Raw genomic sequence first — 22,256 nt, forward strand, 5'->3', positions numbered from 1 at the left:
TCTTACATCTTTCGCAAAAACGTGCAAGTTTCAGAAAGCAATTCGGACTCGTAATCATTCAACTTATGATATTTTCGTTAAAATAATGCATCGCAAACTGATAAGTATAGCTTGAATATTGAAACTTATACAAGTTTGAAGCGACTTTTACGTTATCTTGAAGAAAGATAATTACCCAGCTGCGTCCAGGCTGGCTAAGGTATCGGTGCTGGCGTTATGGACGTTTTGAAGATTGGTGCTCTGGATAAGGCTGACGCATGTCGTAATGCTGTAATCCGTCGTGGTCGGCGGATCCGTGCTGAGGTTCTTCCTCTTGAACTCCTCGCTGATCCTGCTGAGAGGATCTGGTCTTACGAAGCCGTCGTATAAACTAGGGTCACTGTGGCCACGAAACAAATTATGCCTGGAATCGACATCCTCCATTCCGGCGCGATGAAGTTCAGGAACGAGGCGCAGCCAAACCGACAGCTGGTGCGCCCTGTAGTGATTTTTCATCTTCGGTTTCATTCCTGCAACAAGCATGGAGTTCGACATGTGTGAATGCACAGAATAAAATCGTGATTTTTATTCATTTAGAAATAAAAATTTATTCGGAAATTTATTCATACATTTCTTCTGACAAAAAATTCTTGTCAGAGCGAAGAAATGTAAATGTAAATGTCTCAACTAATTATAAGTATACATATATGTGATAAAAAATTCTATGTGCGTACGATATATCAAAATATCTCGATATATAAAATAGACGAAGTAATAAAATATAACATATTAGTGACAAGTTGAATATCGCATTACGAACAATCTTTTACCATCTCGAATTTGCACGATAATCCGTTCCTGATAGCATTGAAGCTACAGTTTCAGTTACATGGCGATCTTGTTACAATGCGACAACGCAGAAAACTAATTTGGAGCTAGCAAATTGTATTTTGTAATACAGATCGAAGAGATTTCTCTTGCTAAAATCCAGTTCTTTCTTCAAGTGTTTTCGGGTTTTCAGTATTTTTACCTTCAAACCAATTTGGATTGTTGATTAGCTTTTTAATTTATAAATTATTCTATTTTTAATTTGTTTATAAGCTTAGTAAACTTATGTCAATCCAGGCGACATTCACTGATGCATTAATAAGCAGCCATAGGAATACCCGCAGTCTGCTAGGTCGAGATCTCATATATAGTTTATTTGCTTACGCGTCTGTTTCGCTGATTCCAGCCAGCGCTTGTTTTACCATTGCTATAAGAGACGCAAAATTCTCTGGAGCGAGCCGAATCGTGTGCGGCAGTTCTCAAAGGAACCCGGCTTTGATTCACGGTTCGCAGCAGCTCGTTTAATATTCGTGAATCTTTTGAAAAGGATACGATCTTACTGCGCACGCAGTATCATGTGGCTCGTTCGATTATAGAACGGAAATAGCATTCTGCCGATGAGAAGCGGAATTCGTTCCGCCACTTTTCTCCGTTTATTGCTAAATATTGGACGTAACGATCGGATTAAATTTCGAGAAAAAATTGTTTCAACAACCTGAACATTTCTAAAAAAAAATCGCTGAAGAATAGCCGGCATTTTAACTAAACTATTTTGTGATCTACAAAAGAAGCAAGATATATTTCTTAAAAATTTATTTCGAGGCAAATCAAACAATATTAATTTTATTATTAATTCCTTGAGTAACATCTCTGAAATCAATACAGTATATGTAAATTATATTTAGGCAGTCGCAAAGTTCAAAAATTGCAAAATTCAACAATTTCTTCGAGACTCCAATTAGCTCAGAAGATTTCAACGAATTGTATTGATTATTGTGATTTGATAAATTAAACTTAACTTCAAGCCACCAAAATTAAATTTTGCGATTTTCCATGGCATTCAATAATGGAATTGGTATTATTAGACTCGTCTTGAGATAAGCTTTCAGAAAATATGTCGGAGAATAGAATTGTTAATTAAAAACGTCAATTATTCCTCATCTATTGTATTAATAATATGTACAGGCGATGTACAAAATTTTAAACTTTCTTTAAAAAATTTTGATGAAGAAAAGCTTGACTTCAAACTGTTGTTTTTTAGTGTTCTGTTTGCGAATCAGATTAAATCAAAGGAAAAAAGTGAGAAAGAGAGAAGGGTCGTCGCGTAGCGTTGCATCTTTCAGTTTGATTAGGCGATCGGTTCTCGTTCATTCATGGTCTGCTCCAAAGGACACACGAACGTCCGTTCATGAATTTTTACACGGCCGACGGCCATTGTCGTACCGGATTACCGTCGTACGCCTTTTATTGGCTGTTGTTCATCAAAGTCGCCAAATAGAATTTTATCAGCAGCAAAATATCAATAATTATTACGTGCACTCAACGAATAAAATATTCAATAAATAAAATACATAAACATATTTTATTTACCTGCGTCGGTTGAAGTGTCGCGCTTTTAATTCTGCTTCCGCGGTTATTAGAAGACCACTTTATTGATCCTGATACTCGTGAAATTGCACGTGTAAAAACTCACAATAAAGTTTACAAACTCTTTTTTCTCTGTACGTTATTGGCAATTGATTGTATTGACTATTTTTTTCCTTTATGGCAATATACGAAAACCAGCTTTTTCGCGCCTGATAGCATTCCTGAAATTTATTTTTCGGGATCACTTTTATGACTACCGTTATCGAGATCATCAGAATATCTTCCTTCTTTTTACAGCTCGATCCTTCTAAGTTTTACGTGTCATTTCGTGGATTTCGAATCCAATTTTTACTTTACTAAAAATTTCACAATTTACCTCTTGGCAGTGCCGTCTTTCCGAACGTATTTCTCGGGAACCACAGATATTAGATGTGTTTCTCGCACGCGAGTGATCTGTTTACATCTCCCCAAATGTTTTGAAATATACGATACGGTAAAAATTGTGAAAATTGTTTATCTCGAAAATAGAGTTGCGAGATGCGTGTACGTTCGATCTCTCTGAATAGCCAGTTTAAATGGATATATGTGTTCCGCGCGAGTTTAAATGGCAACGCCAGCTTTTGAAAATTATATAGAAATAAAATGTAATAAAGTTACTACTACTTGTGATATTCGGTATAAGCTTTAAATGCCTGATGTTTGGTAATAGTACGCGATGCGCGCTTGTAGTGGATTGCAATCCTGAGACAGAAATCCTGCATAGAGATTTCGTACCGAAAATCCGATTAGTATCATAGTTAGTTAGCTTCCACGAGATGCTACATCCTATACGAGATACATGTGAATAGAGTTATTGCTTGCGAGCAAAATACCACTTAGCACAAAGCGATTTGCTAATAAGCCTTTCGAAACGCTTCAGATGATTTCGCAAGCAGGCAAAAGCTTGATTTTTGTCGAAAATGTAGCGCGCAGTACTCGAAGAAGAGAAACAACATTTAATACGGCAGCAACCATTTTGTTATCAAATCGGAATTTGTATTATATATTCATTATATATTCGTTTTTATCTTTAGAAATATATTAAAAATATTTCATCCAATTTTATTCATATTTTATTTCTTTATTTCATCTTTATTTCATTTTGCCATTGAATTCTTGAAATTTTCCGTTCTAAAAATTTTAGTTATCGGGATTCAAAAAGTTTAGAATTCTATTATCATTCTACTGCTTAAGATACGGCAATTTCAGGATTTAACCGCAATAAAACCCCTAAAAAATTGTTAAAAGCGTTCTCATAAAAAAAAATAACGTGCATCGTGATGCACGTCACGTTTCCAGGAGCTATCCTGGGTCAGGATATCTGTCCTCCGGTGACCCGATTCGGAATGATCGTGGTATAGTAGTAGCTTCGAGGATCGATGCAACCGACGTCACTGCGAGTTTATTTCAATTTTCAATCTAATAAGAAATTCTTTCGCGCGACTATTTCTCAAACCCCCTTCGTCTCCGGCGACTCCCCCGTACGCGAAGTAGATTTGTCTCTCGATCTTTTTCAGCGACCTCCTACGTCTCCGCTATCTCTCATGGCACCGGTGTCACCCCTTCCGCTATATTTCCCTCATGGAGCTTCCCTATCGCTCACCTCTTTCCTCTCCACTCTCCTCGCTTCCGCAGTATCGTTGCAGATTCGCCGGTACCTTTTACACGACTTATCTCCCGCTATCTGCCACGGTTACCTTCGCCCACGTAGCGTTGCTCCCTTCCCAACTACGTCCTCACACCACGCCACCCTCATTTGTTCCGCAAAATTTCCCGAGAAAGCGACGATATCTCCGGTAGCACATAACTGCTGCCCGCGGGCGATGATTATTTTACGATCGGCAACAGCGAGCGCCTCGCCGTCATTATATAGCTCTTATTACACGCTAGATGAATGGATGTACGAATGAAGTTGTCGTCCTCGAGCTGGTCTCTCTCAAAGGAATATGTCTTGAAAAATAGTTAGCGATCTGTTATTTTGCCTGTATATTAACAGTCTCTCTCTTTCTCTCTCTCTCTCTGTTATCTTAAATATGTAAAATCTGAATACGAGATTTAATTTGTACTCTGCGATATTTCCGTGGAAATTCTTTTGCAATTTAAAAATGAAATAAAATGCAGAGCAAAATATTAGATCTAAATAAAAATTTATAATTAATTTATTTATTTTAGATTTGATATCTCAGACTTTGTAAATTTAATCTTTGATATTTTCTCTATCATTTTCTGAAGCAACTTTATTTATTGTAAAAAAAGTTACTATCTTTTCAATCTTTAGAATGTTTGAATTCTCATATTAAAATGCTAAAGATACTTCGCTCGATCTTGATGAAGAATTCAAAACTTCATTTTCATTTCAAACGGATACACGAAAATACTCTCAAAATTTATTTTCACCATTAAACCAATTAGAACAAACCATCATTCTCTTAAAGTTGTCTCCGGCGAATTAGGAAATTATTTTCATCGAGCGCAATACGCGGAGCAGAAAATCAGGAGGAAGGACGAAGGATAGAGGATAGAAGGAGGATTATCGGTCGCCAACTTCTCGTTAATTTCTTCTCTTTGACGATGTTTACTTCCTCCTAATCCATTAAGCGGCCCGTTAGCGCCACGACGTTATTTTCCTGTCTCCCATGCTCCCCCTCCCTCCCCTCCCCCCCCCGTTCTCCAACTTTCTTCGACCACATTTATCCTCTCCGCTCTCCTTCCATCCCGCCTTCGTTGGCGAAACTTCTCGACGGGCACGTTCGCATCCTTGTAATCGGGGGGCTGCGCTACCAAATTCGATACACCGATCACGCTTCTGCCGTCGACAAGGAATCCCATTTCCTGCACATGCGAGAGCTCCGTCTTGCAAGAAAATCTTTCCTATATCCTGCCGACGCTTCCTAACCGAGGAAAGGGACTTCTCATTATTTAACACATGATGGAAGAACTGACCAGATTTCGGCTGTAAGATTTCCCGTTGTTTATAACACAATTTGATCAGTAACGACAGATAGAAAGAGAATTGTATGTCGATTCAACTGTATTTATTTTTTTCTCATCGACGATGTTCGAACGATGTTCTTTTTCAGATCAGAAAAGATCTGAAAAAGATAATATTTAAATTCCTGACAGTTTATTCAATTATCTGAATTAATTCTTAGCATAACAACAATTTCCTAGCGCAATTCTGAAGAGTTGACATTTCTTTAAATCGTAAAATTACATCTGCGCGAGTTCATTAAATTTCATACAGTTTTTTTCAATCTTATAATGCATATTATGTTTAATATAAGCAGATAAGCAACATGCTGCAGTCTCCATCGCTTCTCGTTAGTAAATACGAAATGCGGCATCGTTAAGTTCCTACCAAGAAACATGCAAGTACATTTTCCGCTTCTACAGGTCGAAATGCGAAATTTGTCGGTAACTTCAGAAGTCGACGGAGGCCATTAGCTCGGAGAACGACGGGCGTCGCGTAAACATGTTATTCAAATTCCGTCTTCATATCCGTTTTCAGACTACGCCGGTGCCCTTGACGAAGGGTTACTACGTGAGACATCGAGGTGGAAGAGTAAGCTTGCGGGAACAGCGCGAGAAGCGCTGTGTGAGGACGCAAATTGGAATGACGAAGGGCGTTGAAGGGTCGACGCGGTGGATTCCGCACGATGTCGCTGCTAATTGCTATTCAATTAGTCGGGATTACACCTCAGATCCTTGGATCCTTCTGCATTCACCTTAATGTACCTGCCAATCTACACGTCCGTCCTAAAGATGCTCTTCTTGATCGCCAAAATAAATTAGTCATTTTTGATGATTCTAACTGAAATTAATACTTCGCGTAGAAATGGATATCAAGATCGAATTTGGCTGATATCTTAATGTTTTTTTTTTATGTATTATTAAGTAATTATCAAACATATCAGTTAGTATTATTTTATTAAATTCTTGAAACAGAATTAATAATAAAAAATTATTTGATCGTGAAAAAAAAAACTGTTATTTTACGACATGTTTCAATCGCAGTGTACATTTAACGGTTATTACAGCATAAAATTGCAGTTGCAGTTGTTTTCAAATGTTTCGCTTCTTCACTGATTTTAACATGCTTGTATCCCCTAACAAAATATTTTATTTTCCGTTCGATAGAAATGTAACTTTTCAATCGCAAATAATTAGAATAAATTAATTTAACATGGGATAACATCTTGCGCTATTATTTTCGAAAAATTTGTTTAACAAGAACAATTATAAAAACAAATTATTTAATTTGTTCTGTAATTTATTTATTATTAAGAATGCAACAAAATATTCTATTTCACTACCGATGAAATAGCAAATAATTTACTTTTGTGCGTGATAAATTTCTTATCTCAAAAATAATTTACTTCCGGAAAAACGTTCTAAAACACTTATTTACTAATTTTAACACATTTGTGCCTAACAAAATAATTAATATTAATCGTAAACAAGTTTAGATTAGCGCAAGTTGAAATCTTATACCAATATTTTCAAAAAATTCGTTAATTAACAAATTAATAACAAAACAATCGGTTTGTATTTTTTTGGTGATACGTACGCTTCGTATGTCATTCTAATTTCGAGATCGAAACACAGGTAGGGTAAACGCGCGCGCGCGTGTTTGTGTATGTGTAAGTGTGTGATCGATTTGCGAATTCGCGCGCGTGTTTTTGCACGACCGAGCGGAATGACCGTTTTTACGTTTGGAGCGGCCTTTCGTGAGATGCACTAGCAATTATCCTAAATGCAGCCCGGCCTCCCGTTATTCGGCTACAGCGAGCTCGACGACAGCAGCGACAGTGTAGGTGGAGGATCGGTGTTAATTACTTTATCTGTTTACAACTCCTGCCGAAAGCCAATCTCGACAGAAACGGCTAGTTTGCACCTCTTTTTGGGACGGAATGTCCTACAGCGTGTGTGCTGTCTATGCCGAAAGTTGCGGACGTACTGTGATTGGTGGCGCAGCAAAGGCGATGTGCATTTCGATCTATTAGAATTGTGTAATATTCAATAGCGATTGTGTTCGCTCGTTGCGGGAATTTCTGTGTTTATCGAACACTTTTATTCCCCCTTTTTTTTTCGTTTAATCCGATTCAAACTAATTTCGTCTAATCTAATCAAGTTCGATTCTCAATTTTTGCCTCAATAAATCGCTTAGACGCAGCCATGCGAGATCGCATGTCGTAATTCGCTGAATTTTGCAACATTCGATGGTATTGACGACGTTTTTGAATTTCGAGTCTCTGGTCCGTGCTTGTTCAACTGGATTTAGCGAATTCCGCGAAATTTCCGCCGGATGATTGCACGAGGAAGCGAACGAAAGAATTTCGATATGGTGCTGGATCACGGCTGACTTCGTTCGGTAACCGGCAGTTTCATTTATCCACTTTGGCGAATTTTCCGAAAATGTATATTCTTTAATATATATTATATATTTTTTTTTTTTGCAAAACGTTATTAATCCATAATGTAATAAAGACTAGAGCATTAAGGAGCGCACTTTTGGCTTCCCTTGATTTCTCTCGGCTTCCTCCTATCTCTTGCTGATTTCCTTTAGCTCCCCTTGATTCCCTTTAAGTTCTTCCCTGCCGCTCCTGCAATTCTAATCCGCTGTGTGTGTGCTAAAGCTCACTTCAGAGCTGCACACTCAGGTACGGCTTAACATATGGAATTACGCACATTTGGGACGTACTCAGGCCTTACGCGCCAGGTCTCTCGCTCGTTCGACTAATATGTACTCCGTCCAATGCATTTACTTTGAGGGGACAGATAATTATGAATAAATCACGCAAATTCGATTTTAAACATGCAAATTCTTATGATTGAAAGCGTCTCATGTTTGATAGTTACAGTGCAACAACGGGTCAAAGGGACGTAAATTAGATTGCTCCAATCTCATCCCTATACTCACGCATGATTTACACAAGCGCAATGTACGCGTCCATTTACGTATGTGTACATGTGTTTACGTGTGTGTAATGCGGAATCTTGAATAGGACAAAGAGATTGTATTGAACTGATGATATCTGATCATTATCATTGCACAGGTTAATAATCATTTAACATATCTCCGTCTGACTTTCATCTATTTCCGCGGATCAAAGAATTCCTTTCTGCATAGAAATTTTCGTCATATAAAATAGGGGAAAAAACAATTGACGGATATTTTGTAGGTTTTGACGAATAGGAGTAATAATACAATGGCTTTGGAACATCGTTGGTCCAAGTGCTTTAATATTAAACGAGATATTTTCCGAAATATTCTAAAACCTTTTTTTTTTTTTTTATTTAAACAATTTGTTTTAAATAAGATTCTCATAAAAGAGACACTTTTGCAGGAAATTTAAAATAATTTCTACACAAAGGCCTTATATATCACAATGGAAATAATAAAGAGTGTTATAGGAGGGAAAAATGCTTAACCAGGGCTGTTCTTTGAAACACTCATGAATTTTTCAACGATTAGTCGGCAAAAAGAGCATTCTAGCATTTAATTCGGTCGCTTTTATTAAATTCGAAAGACGGGAACGGAATGTGTCCGAACTTACTTCGTTAATTAAAGAAGAAGGTCGTCGCGCGCGAGGAGTCCGCGCGAGAGCCTGGAATATTGCGCAACATCTGAAATACGATTTTACGGTAGGAAAAATACGGCCGCGCGCGAGAGTGGAAACTGTCGAATCGTGTCGGAACCGACAGGCGCCTGGCATAAAGTCTTTTTAATATCTTCCCGTGTCATCCTTTCGCTGCCAACTTTGCAACTTATGAACTTCGACGACATGCGCGTTCTTAAAAGCGGGACGCAAAACGTGCGGAAGTTTTTAGTGTCGGCGAACTCGCGACGGAAAAATGTGGAAATTCGAAAATCCAGAAAATCGGTCACACTTGGAAATAATTCATATAAGAGCGTCGCGGAAGTCCACTATTTCACTTGGGGCGAGAAAAGTTTACTTTCGCAACATACAGCTTGCATATTTGCGAATAATAAATGAATGTGATAAATAGTAAGAAAGATTGTACCAATCCGTAAGGATATAACGCGATGAAGACGCAGGTGATAAAGATAGGAGATGCGAGAGTAGAAAAATGCAAGGACATTACGGAAAAAACATATCTCGGCGGATGCCGGAGGAAAATGGCGGGAGACACGTGTCGGCGTTTACCCCGCAACTTATCTGGCGCAACGAGCTCTTCTTTTTACCCTCGACATAGTCGCAGCCCGAAGCCGGGGTATCTCGAATGCAGGGAGATCCTGCAGGATAGTTGCGCAAGTGGGAACGCCTTGCGAGAGCTAAGAAATATTCCTGGGAGGGTAAATCGCTCGATGCGATGAAAAATTGACTTCCAAGACGTTCTGCAACCTCCCTTCGTTCTCTTTCCCTGTTGCTTTTCCTTCTTGCATTCCATCGTACTTTCAACGTACCTATTTCTTATTCTTTCTTTTTTTTTTTCCTTTAAATTTTCTCTTGTTCTCTCTCGTTTCCTTCTGTTTTCTTTCAGCCCAACCGTTATTATACATGTCATTTTTTTTTATTTTCTTGTTCATTTCTTTCTTCTTATTTTTTTTATCGCCTTCTACCTTCACCGTCTCTCCATTCTCCTTTTTTTCTTGTTTCATTATCATTATTGTTTAATTTAAAATATTATATCTGGTTTTACTTACTTTTATAATGTTTCATGCCTTTGTACTTTTCTTCCATTTACTTACTCTTTTTTTTTTTCCTTTCATTCACGATTCGATTTGCAAGTGAATAAAAGTTTGCCGCATTTTGTTAAATCTTAGGTGATGATGTAAAGTGCTGAAATGCCACAGATTGTAGCCTGTACAGGCAAAGATGATGGAGAAAGGGTGAAAGGTATCTAGACTATCATGAAGGGAAGAATCTTCCTGCTGAGCAAGCCGACGAGATGTTTGACGCAAGAGTAAAAAAAGGAGATCACGAGGATGGACGGAAAATTCAAGAAAAATGATGCTGAAAATATGGAGCAATTTACAAGCGCGTACCCTGCTTCTCCCGATATGCTTTCACCGCCGCACCATAGCGAAAACGTGTCGCCTTGCTTGGATCGATCAAAGCTGCTGCTAGCATCTCTTTTGCCTCAAAATACATAGAATATTCTATCTATTTCGGTTGATCACAGTAATGGCATTATTTGTATAAAATTGAATAAATTCATTTATATGAAAGTCGTTTGATTTAGAAATGTATTATATTATTGTATAAAATTTTTAGAACGCATTGTCCACAAAATATTAGCTAAGAATCATTGAAATTTTTTAAGTAACGCATAATTTCTTATTTTGTACTGAAATGTAATATTGTAGAGAGATTTACAATATTGCAAATGTAAACTTTAACGTTTTTATCGAAGAAAATGTTTGTAATAATTATTCTTTCTAATCGGTTGCAAGGAAAGGAAGAGAAATCTTTTTTGAATGCAAATTTTCTCTGAAATTAATTGAAAGAAACAAAGTTACGAGCAAGTTTTTAAATCACGGATGCCAGAATGAATTGCGTAGCGCAACGATGTTTCTTATTTCAGATAAATAAGTTCTCAAGATTATTTCAATATTTTTAGAAAGACGTTTAAATATTAGCAACGGTCGTCGCATGTTTTTTAAACGAATGCTGCGAAATCGACGAAACTGGAGCAAATACGAAGTCAATAAAGCTACCATAACCGTGCAACGTGACACGTCAATACCCGATTGTATTCTGACAAATTTACAGTCCGTCCCGATTTTCCCACGTTTCCGCTATGTATCCTTGCCAAGATCAGAGAGATTCTTCCAAGAGAAGCGATCGCGGAACGACACCTTGCATTTTCAATTGATCCCCTATTGTCGGGTGGTATCCGGCGGTCTCAATCGATCGATCTCTCGATTTCCACGTAAGGTGGGAAAACCTACAGCTCGTCGTTCCTCGTACTTTTGTAGCTAAAAAAAAAAACCCAGTCTAGAGGGTCAAGTAAATGCATTCAGGACGCGCCGGTGATATTCAACGCGAAATCTTTCAGCATGATTTACGGTAAGTGAGAAGAATTTATGCATGTGCGCGTGTGTGTGTACATATATATATACGCAAATGTTTGAAACTCGTCGCATTAGTAAGAGCACCTCTATGGAAGAGGGAAATGTAAAGAATTCAGGTACTAAGGAATGGAGGGCATCTAACTGCTTTTACACATCTTACTTCTCCCTGCACGTTACAGCTTCCTTTTCCTTTCTACGTACTTTTAATTTTGAGAAACCTTTCCGCCTTTCTTTACTTAATGCTCAATTTAGATCAGCCAAGCGTCCAATTATTAAACGTATTAAAAAAATTTTTTACGTAAAAAAATATATAAATGAAATTTTCAGTTGCGTGTCTTTGAATGCAAGTTTCTAAGCAAAGAATGTCCTGTACACAAATTTTTCATGTAAATCAAACGAAAAAAACGCATTAATTCTGCAACGGGAAACAATCTCGGAACATATATGAAACGTACTATTAAAGCGAAATTGAGCTGGAATTCTGTACTTCCGGGAACTGGTAAACTCGTCATTATTTTTATGCATGCCGTGCTCATATTTATTCATGCTGGCTGATTAAAGCTCGTAGCAGATTATACCGCTAACAAATCGCTCTTAGATTTTGTGAGAATCCACCAGATTCTCGCAAATGATAAACCGGCAGCATGCGTGGTAATAATTCTAGGCTGGATTACATAGCTCGTTAATATTGCGTGTCAACGCCTTGCAGCATCCACGAACTTTCGTCACATTTCAAGCGTGACACTTTTTACGATGCTGCTCACGTGACACTTTATTTTTTGCCGCCATTTATCGTTTATCACACGTGGATCATCATTCTGCGATAACAATTGCGGGCTCGCGAAAAATAGCTATTTTTTTGTCGTTTTTGCATTTTTTACGTTTCCCATCCGAATTGTAAATTCAATAAAATTTGCAAATATTTATTTTTTCAAATTTTTTAAAATTTACCGCAAGTGTGAATTTTGAGAAATTGGTAGCATTGTCCCCCAAGACATTTCAAACTGCCGATGCGTATGTCATATTATTTTACGTATTGACTAAAGTATTTTGCTTTGATGAAGTAACCGCAATAACTTACTACGAATGCGGACGAGTGAGTTAAAGGCCGGACAATATTCCGACAACGTTATTCGCGTTAATCAGGCCGCCGGCGATCGGGAGCTTATTAAAGAGATTTCCCGAAATCTCGCGGCAGGTGGTAACAAATTATCCCAGTAATACTTTAATGCCCAGCACGGGAACTTGGAGCGAGTTGGAGTTCCCGCGGGAATCGTCCGCAAAGCCTGCAGCTCTTGCATTATGCACCGTCCCTGCGCTTAACTATCGCAATATCGACGGACACGTCGCGCGAGTAACTTACGGCTATTCGTACCGCCTCGGCCGGCACCAACTTCGTCTACCTTGGAAAAGGCAATATTAATATCGGACGTAATCTCCGGCTGTATTTAGACGACATCGAGCGTGCTCGGTCATTACCGGACTTCCTGCATTTTGAATCACATTATACGAGAACGTCCTGGAAAAAGCTGAATTGACACTAACGCTGTGTGCTTTATCTTCTAACTTTATCAATTTTAAGGTAACACAATTTCATCGTGTTTGATAAAATTAAACGATAGGAAGTAAAAAAACCTAGAAAATGCATCTACTGAATATTAATTTATAGCCCGGAAATCGAGCTATGCCGGGCACAACATTTCATTCCAGCAAATCAAATATCGATTTACGTTTGACAAGAATATTTCTTATTTTTGCATCGTATATTTTTGAAATATGAAAGGTATTTTATTATTGTTACACAATTTGCATTATTATTGTATAAAAATATTTATTTTATTACCAAATTGTTGAACCAAAATGCCGAATTTAATACTCAATATGTGAAAAGCATCTATACAAATATGTTTACCAATTTTTTCATACATTTTTAGGCATTTTTGGACTTTCAATCAGAATAACACTCAGAGACGCAAAGTTCATGTTATTGTTTAACGTTGCCAAATGCAGATGTGGATAGTGTGTCATTCAATCTGTGGTCGACAGCGGTAATGAGATTTTGTAAACACATTTTGCATTGGTCAGTAAATTTCGTCGCAATTAAATTATGAAGAACACCGCGCAATGACGATTCGTGCTATTAACGAAAACCATTGTCTCAGGCGCGCTCGAAAATTCACGACGCCACTAATTTCGCGAAAACGGCATTCATTAACCTGTCAACGGCAGTGTACGCGTTGTCCTTTCGATCAATCGTTATTGAAGACATGGATGGCTATGTCAACAGGTTAATTCGAGTCCGCCCAGATAAAAGTAGGAAGCGCCAACAAACTCCCGCATAAATTTCTGACTCTTAAACGGATTACTTTCTTTAAGCCGTGTTAAACTATAAAGAGACTTGAATCGCTAAAAATATCATGCAATATTTATTGCGTTCGAAGATTATTAGTTTGAAATTGAAATTCATATTTACTTTAAAAAATCTGATTTTAAATATTTATCTTTATATTTGGAATCTATCTACACATGTGTATGTTTGGAATAATTTTTCACGTTACCGCTCGAATTAATGTTAATTTCAGATTCTGTTAATAAGTTTCGCTGAGATGAAGGCATGTATGTTTATCTGCGTATATCATCACCAGCGGATCAAAATCATCACGCAGCCCGAAATTATGCCACGACCGTACTACTGGTACAAGATGGCCAACACGCGCTGGCGTTAGCGCGTGTCCTAATTAAAATCCTGTCACGCCGCTATATTATATGATGATAAACAGACATGGCAATCTTCCGCATCGCTGTGATAGCTATTAAAATTATCGTTGTTGTTTATTATTATTCAAAATTCGTAATACTGCAGAGACTTGTAAAGAATTAGATTTAATCAAAATGTTAAAATGAAAGATTTATCATTATTGAGGATTAATGAAATATTAATTGATTGAAAATTGATTATTAAAATTGAAGATTGACAAAGGTTATTTATAAACGATTATTAAAATTGATTGACAAGACGGTTCTTCGAGAAATGAAAATGCATACATATTTTCTAAAATAACAAACCTGTATGTTTTACATACGCTTACTATTTTAAAATTAAGTAAAATTAAATTAAATTTAAAAAAATTAATGAGTATCATATATATAAGTCTCTAAAATAAATATAAAAAATTGCTTGATCGCTAGATCTTCTTATTACTCTTCTTGGCCGAAATAGCTATACGGCAAATTTTTTGTAGTAAATTTAGCATGAGTTGGAATTTACTTTTTGGCTTTACGTTTAATCTGTCATGCACATCAAACAGTTGTCAAACTGTCAAACACAGTTTTCAATCATGACGCACGAATGTTTAGACATGCGTGGCTGCTGTCGTTATTTCTGTGCGATAGCGTTGCATCCTTCTGGCGTCATCGATGCTGACACAAGCGTATCTCGCGGCCGCAACAACCGCTAAACCCCTGGCCGTGAGTACATTAATTCTTAACGCCAAATTGGCAATGCATTAGCTGCACTCTGTCACAGTAATACCGTGATTAAGTGTTACATATCCATGCCATTCGTTTGTCGCGACAATATAGCACTGCATTCGCACCGTGACGCCAAAAAGTAATAGAGCGGCCCGCGAAACTTGATTTCATTATTTTCTGTCACGTCCATATAACTCAACGGCGCGCGTTTACCAATATCAATCAAGTGCGTATAAATTTATCAATCTTCGCTATCTTGATGTAATTTATAGTGGAGTTTGACAAAAATTAATCAAATTATTAATTAAAATTTTGAGTAATAGCGTATAATTAAAAGTCATAATTCAGCACTAACCGAAAATTGGCAAAATGCTTCTCTTATTAACACTGCATATGCTTTCTATTATTTTCATAATTTTTGGAAAATTACATGAAAAAATCAAAAGTTGATTTTAGATATCAAAATCTTATACTTTTCTCCAAAAATTCCAATTGATTACATTCATTCGCCGGGCTAATTATACGAGCTCTAATTGAATTGTTTTCGCTTGTAACTTGGTCAAAAGTGCAAAGTGGACAGACGTATGAAAGGCACTATGCGTCTGGCCACGTGCAAGTTAATTTATGCTTGTTACAGCTATACACGTAGGTGGCATACGGAGTCGGGGCGTGCGTTACATAAACACGAAACACGCCGCAGCGGGATGGATGCGTTCTGCTGCAAATGGAAGCACGCTCATCACCATAACCATCGATGCTTTAGGTTTCGCCCGTTTTAATCTGCGTGGCCCGCACCGGCGCGACAGTTATTCGCCGACACTCGTGTCAAATTGCTTGACACGAGTTTCCCCGCCGCGAATTCCGGCCGCGTGGGGAGTCCTACGGGAGCCATGCATCGTTTAGTAATGCGCATTTCGTCAAATACACGGAGGCACGCGTATATAATGTAGAATAGTTACGCCCAATTTTATCTAACTCGGTAGTTGGCAACACGAGTTTGTATAAGAGCGTGTGTATACATGTAGACATGCGTGTATACTGTACAAATTAATTGTACAGATATATATAATACTACTTATATGCACACGCAATCAGACTGAATAATGCCGAAGCGATTAAATAATGCGATTGATAAGTTGGATTAATTCAAAATTATTTACTAATACATATACATAGTTAGATGAGAAAATATTTTTTCAAATCTATACTTTTTTTTTTCTCGGTGAGTTGCACCAACGGTTTTTAACGAGATGCATCTTAATTAAAGTTCGATCAAGATACAAGTTTGAAATTAATGAATGGAAAAGGTCTTCTTGGAAGCCTCGTCTATAAGAAGATTATGTAATATTAAAAAAGTTGTGTTTTTCCTTAGTTTGTCTTGCTTAGTTGATAGAACTCGTGACAATTCTAGAACATATATACAACAAAATGTTCTCATTGCACAATGCGATAATAAATATCGTATCACTGTAACAATATTGACGAGCCAATGATTCAATCTGACAATTTCGAGATTTGCGTGGACGTTTTTAAGGGTATTGATATCAAATCGCACAAGAAAACCTTTTAGCTGGTATCGAGAGCGCAATCGGGCGAAATAGATTCGAGCACGGCGGAGTAATCACTCGATAAAGTTGTTGACCCGTGATTTTTAATCAATCTTCGTTCGCGCATCGCTCGTGATCGGCCTGCGATATCCGAAAATCGAATAAACGCCAAGCGAGACCTGGGTCGAATCTCATCCGATATAGCTGTAAATCATTGCTCCGACATCAACAATACTGAGAGCGCGATCGAGTATGCTTTAACGTATCGAGAAACTTATTAACTTGCGTTTGACAAAAATACAACTAATGTGTATTTCGAAAATAGTAATTAAATTCAAATTTAAAAAGTAACAAGCTGAAGGAATAATTTTAAATCTTTGAACTAAATTGAAAACCTCCTTCTTACGATAGAAAAAGAAAAATAATCAAAGCGAGCTATCTGTTTCAATTTTAGCTTCAATTCAAGTCGTAACTTTATTCCACTGAATGAAATAGCTTCGATCTTTTTGTCAGAAAAAAATAATAATTTATCGAACATATTAATTTTTACTACGCATGAGTCACGTGAATATTATGGATGAGGGATTATTTACAATCGGTAAATCGAACAGTCTGATCGCTCACTGATTAATCGCTGAACTGTAAGAGAAAAAAATGAGTTTCTTTCAGCTTCTTTAGAAATGAAGCCTCTATAGAGAAGATGTGGTTTTCATTACGTACTCTAAGTAATTAATTGGCACTTCATTTGCATAACTGTCACAAAGGCTACAGCTTGATCGATGTACTCTCGCGTGTTAATTGATCGATGGTTCTGTTCGAATTCTCAAATTCCCCGCGCACTTTTGTGTTAAATTAAAAATTTTAAAATATCCACAATTTCGGGATATAATATAATTCTTTAATTTAATAGAAATATTTTCTAATATATATATATATATATATATATTTAATAAAACAATAATTCTTATTGTGGATTTACTTGACAAAAGAGTAAAATTTTTATTTAATATTTCTAAATTAAATATTTGTCGACGTTTATATAAGTAATTGGATATAAAATTAACTTTGCACTCGCGCGGAAAATGCAAGAAATTTTGTTCAGGCAGCAGACTCTTTGCTTCGCAATATGATTGCGACAAAATGCTAAGTGATCAATGCTATAGTGTGGTTGGAAGCGGGATATAATGACGACAAGAATGGGGGTAACAAGAAACACATGCCGCGTCTTTGCATTCAGTTCTAGAGCAGCTGCTGGTCGTTGGGAAACTGCAGCAGGGACTCGCGAGAACTTAAAGACGAAGTTACCGCCTCAAACTTCAACTCGATATGTTTCCCCTTTTCCCTCTCCCCTTCTTCTTCCCCATCTCCAGTGTCTCTCTTCACCAAGATACGGGTTTACCTTTATTTTTATGTACGAAAGTTGTTGCAGTCGTAAGGACCGCCAATGTTGTATCGCTCGTTCTCATCGGGATGATAAAATAAAGAATCTCACCGGTCGGAAAGCACAACTTTTATTCGAGAATCGCATTTAGACCACGGATATCTTTTATATTTCAATTTTCTGTAAAATTTATATAATAAAGACTTGAGAAGTACATTTTTTCATAAACTTTCTTTCAATCAAGATTTAATGAAAATAGATAGATATTTAATAGATTCAAGACTTGAAAAAATTGAACTAGAGAGAAGCAATAAATGAGAAAATTTTGTTCGCAAGTAGAAATTCTAATGACATTAAATTCAATAAACTAATGTATTAGATAGTTTCAATATTCTGTTGTGTTATTCGGTATATATTTTGTGCTTTAAACTAAGAATTGCAATACAGTGAATCCTTGGAAGGTCCGCAGAATCGAGATTCATTGGTCCGAGATGATTCCGCAGCGTTACAATTTGGTAGCTTCATCGAGTTGTTCCGAGCTGTTACTCGATCGTCGAGTACCTGTCGTAATATACCAGAATTCCCACGTGCATTAGTCTCGTCTCCGCTAAGAGGATGTGTATATACTGAGAGGGAGAAAAGGGGAGGGGGGGGTGAGTTTGCCAAGTCCGCGCGAACTGTTTTGGCAGCGTCCCGACACTTAAGACGAGGGGAATAAGGGTTGAAAGGGAATTGTGGGGGGATAGTTGGCAGCCACATGTGCGATTCTGAGCATGAAACTGACTAGACAAAAAGTACAATTCCTTTTTCAGCAGGATACAAAATATTTTAAGTAATAATATTCGCAAATATGTTCTAGAGAAATATTCTTATTATAATCTAAAATAAAATCAATAAAAACGCGCGCGCGCATTTTCAACCGCAGTATCTTCGATACTTCGAATTAATGATTTGTCAAATATTTGAACTTCTCGAACTTTTGGAATTTATCATTTTCAAGTTTTGCGGCTCTTCACCTTCGATGCGTCGATCCTGCTCTTATTTCGTCGGAATTTATTAACTCCTTTATCTTATTTTTCTTTTCTGCGGACACAGCGACCGAACTTTCGGCGGATCTTTCCTCGCATTTTGTAGCCATGGCTATTACGTAAATTTCTGAAGAAATCTTACATGGATACATAGCGCGGAGGTATCTTGGTCGCCGATGGCGGTATGCCAAGAGGCGCTGAAACTTTTACAAGAACGAATATTGTCGCCTGCGAGCGCGCATAAGAAAGTCGAAAGACCGCTCTGTACTGGCAAAGTTCGCCCTAGTATGGTTTACAGCGCCGATTGGATTGGCGCTCGTCGAAGTTTCCCCTTTAACTTCACACGCACATATGGTTCTCGCGATATAGGTATCCACTTTGAAGATAAAATGTAATATTATGTTATAAACGAGAACGGTGTAATAGTAGGGCGAATAAACGTTTTATCGATTTTACAATGATAGCATCTTTTGGATCTTTCTCGGCCCTCCTTGTCCACTCTTCAATTTTAACCTGTGATATATGTGTTATTAACAGTCGAAATGTCTAAATAATAAATAATGATAATAATGCAGCGTATGCTTTGTGTATTCCATTTTAATTAAAACGCATGTGACTTAGTCTCTGCCGAGACTAAGTTTAACGTCAGTACAATATAACCTGTAGTAAAAGAAGGATATAAAGTTATATATGGTTCCTGAAAGGATAACTACGTGCATGCGAAACTTGTTACTTTCCAAGATGTAAGAGTGTTTATGTTGACAGGTAAATAATGCAAGCATTCATTTTAAAGATTAAACTAGATGTTAGGATAAAGGTTTTAAATTTTTTTTTACCTTTTTACGAAATAAAATTTGTTTGCTTCTCACCAATTTTTTTACATTTTAGAAATTTTTAAAGCAAATATTACATACAGTGTATATATACAGTAGTAATTAAAACTCAAGTTTTTGACATAAAAGGATATCGTGTTAAAAATTAATAATAAAACAGAAAGTAGTATCAAATTATTGGTAAAAAAACCATTAAAAGTCATAAAAAAAATATTCCTGAATTGGATTTATTTTGTAGATTAAAAAAAACTTTTTTAAAACACATATTTATTATTTACGTATTAATAAAAATGTTCATTATAAAAAGCGCATTGTGTTTAAAATACAATAAATAATAAAAATACTATCAAATTGTTACTAGAGGAAGCTGTCGATGGTTAAACTTAAGAATATTTCTACATTCAATTTATTTTTTATGCTAAAAAAAAAGATATTTTATTTTACATATATGCATATCTTTTGGATGTCAATCCGAATGGAAAACGTACTTTTTATCGCAAAAAATGTATCGTGTTTAAAATCAACAACAAGACAAAAAATATTCGTCTATTTGTTAGTAGAAAAAACCACCAAAGATTGAAATTTAGAATATATATTTGTAAATTTTTGAAATAAAATTTTTAAAAAATATCTTTTGAGTTATATTTATCTTTTGAGTATGAATTATTTAAACTTTTTTCGTAAAAAGAATAACGTGATGAAAATTAATAGTAAAACAAAAAACATGTTTCCAACTTGCAAGTAGAAAGTCAGTAAAAGTTAGACCTAAAAATATTGTATTAATGTTATTAATTTTTAATTGTTAAAATTATTTTCTCGATATTAAATTTCATATAATAAAGAGTTATTTTACATTTTCTTCTATTTCTATTTTTGTGCGAGCAATTAATTTTTCTACTTATAATTTTTTCATTGCACTTTATATATTGCAGATTTGATTTGATTTTATTTAAAAACTAATTCACGTCGCTATTTCGATAATATATTTTGCGAACTTGCTAATATTATAATAACGACTCGCCAAAGTAGCTCAAAGTTGGATGAATACAGTTAGGTGATGTCGATATTCGAGATATTTATTGCGCGAGACGGTCAAAGGACGGATAGAAAACGGGCCGCGAGTTCAGCGGTGTCACCTTCAATATTTTGTAATAAATTGCCAACTTTCCCATAGGACTTCCGGCCCAGCCCGGCTAATCTCGGTAAGAGCAAAGTCGTGAGGCTTCGAAAGTTCGATGGACGAACTTGCTGTTTAGCGCTTTATACTTCGGCGATAGTCTCAGGACGCCGTTGCCTTCAAACCTTTCCCGGTTTCATCCAGCCTTTAATCCCGGGATAAGAAGGAGTTCCCTCTCCCCCTTTCTTTCTCTCTCTCTCTCTTTCTTCCAAAAGGAAACCATTCAAAGGAAACCTATTCCAAGTAACCTATTCTTTGTAGCTGCCAAAGACCGACTTTCGTTCTGTCAATTTTATTATACAGCAAACTACTGATAAAAGCAATTAATTTCAAGATACAATTAGTACGAGATTTTAGAAGTGTCTAGTCATTCATGCTTTTAATTCTTTTCACATATTTTGCCATGAAGGTTAAATTTGTCGCGTTATATATAGTCGCTTTGCTACGTTATGATGCTATACTAGTTGTCAAATATTGAAAGTTGCGGTTGAAAGCTGCAATATGTTGGGAAAAGTTGGAACTAATACATATGCTATATTGATTTACAGAATTTATGAGACAAATATAATGTGAACTGAAAATAAGCGATGCGAATTTCGGGCTCAATAGGGGTTAAAGCAATACGAATTCATCATGATTACGCCCCCGGTTTCTACTTCTCATACAAATTTATCATTGCTTCGGGGGCGCTAGACTTTAGGCAGTCGATATTGACATGGGGTGTGATCGATTAGTCGGAACGCGCTTCATAATTCGCACGCGGGAAGCCGACCAACCTTGCCTTGTAATCTTCGCGTAATCTATTTAAGCTCGTTATTTCACGTCGCCGCGCCTTGCTTGCCCGTTTCGAAGCTTCTCATACTGTTCTCCCATACAGGATGTTTACGCAGAGGTTCCGTACAAAGTCTGCATTCAACTTTAGAAGTGCAATTTTTGTTTGAAAAAATTTTTTCCGGTAAATTTAGGGACTGATTTCAGTAAAAATTCCATTAATCTGATCGAATCTCCTAGTTTACTATAATATATGCACGATATATTTTTAGAAATAGCAATTGTAGATTTTCTCGTTAATTTTTTTATAAGTCAAGTTCTAAAAATATAATGTGCTAATACTTTACGTTACAACATGAGATTACACGATGTAAATTTGTCGCAAAGCTTTTGAAACACCTTATAGGTTTTATATACGAATCCGAGTCCAATGTTATGAGAACGTGACAACGTCCACCCGTGTCAAATGTCACCGTTTATTACGGACGGGATATAAACCCTCGGCGCTGCGCTCGTCATGGCTTTACGAGCTCGGTATGCTAGCAAAAGAAAAAAAATATAGAGAAATTTCTCTT

General features: G+C 36.6%; 1 protein-coding gene across 1 annotated transcript in view; it reads right to left on the reverse strand.

Annotated features, from left to right (window-relative positions):
• The window catches only part of LOC105674936 (neuroligin-4, Y-linked), a 187,854-nt gene that overhangs the window by 5,450 nt on the left and 160,148 nt on the right, over positions 1-22,256 (reverse strand). Inside the window, exon 11 of the mRNA XM_067349407.1 lies at positions 176-509. Coding sequence (XP_067205508.1) covers positions 176-509 — 334 coding nt within the window. The remainder of the gene's footprint in view (positions 1-175; positions 510-22,256) is intronic.

This window comes from Linepithema humile, chromosome 2, assembly GCF_040581485.1.
Source record: "Linepithema humile isolate Giens D197 chromosome 2, Lhum_UNIL_v1.0, whole genome shotgun sequence".
Taxonomy (NCBI): domain Eukaryota; kingdom Metazoa; phylum Arthropoda; class Insecta; order Hymenoptera; family Formicidae; genus Linepithema; species Linepithema humile.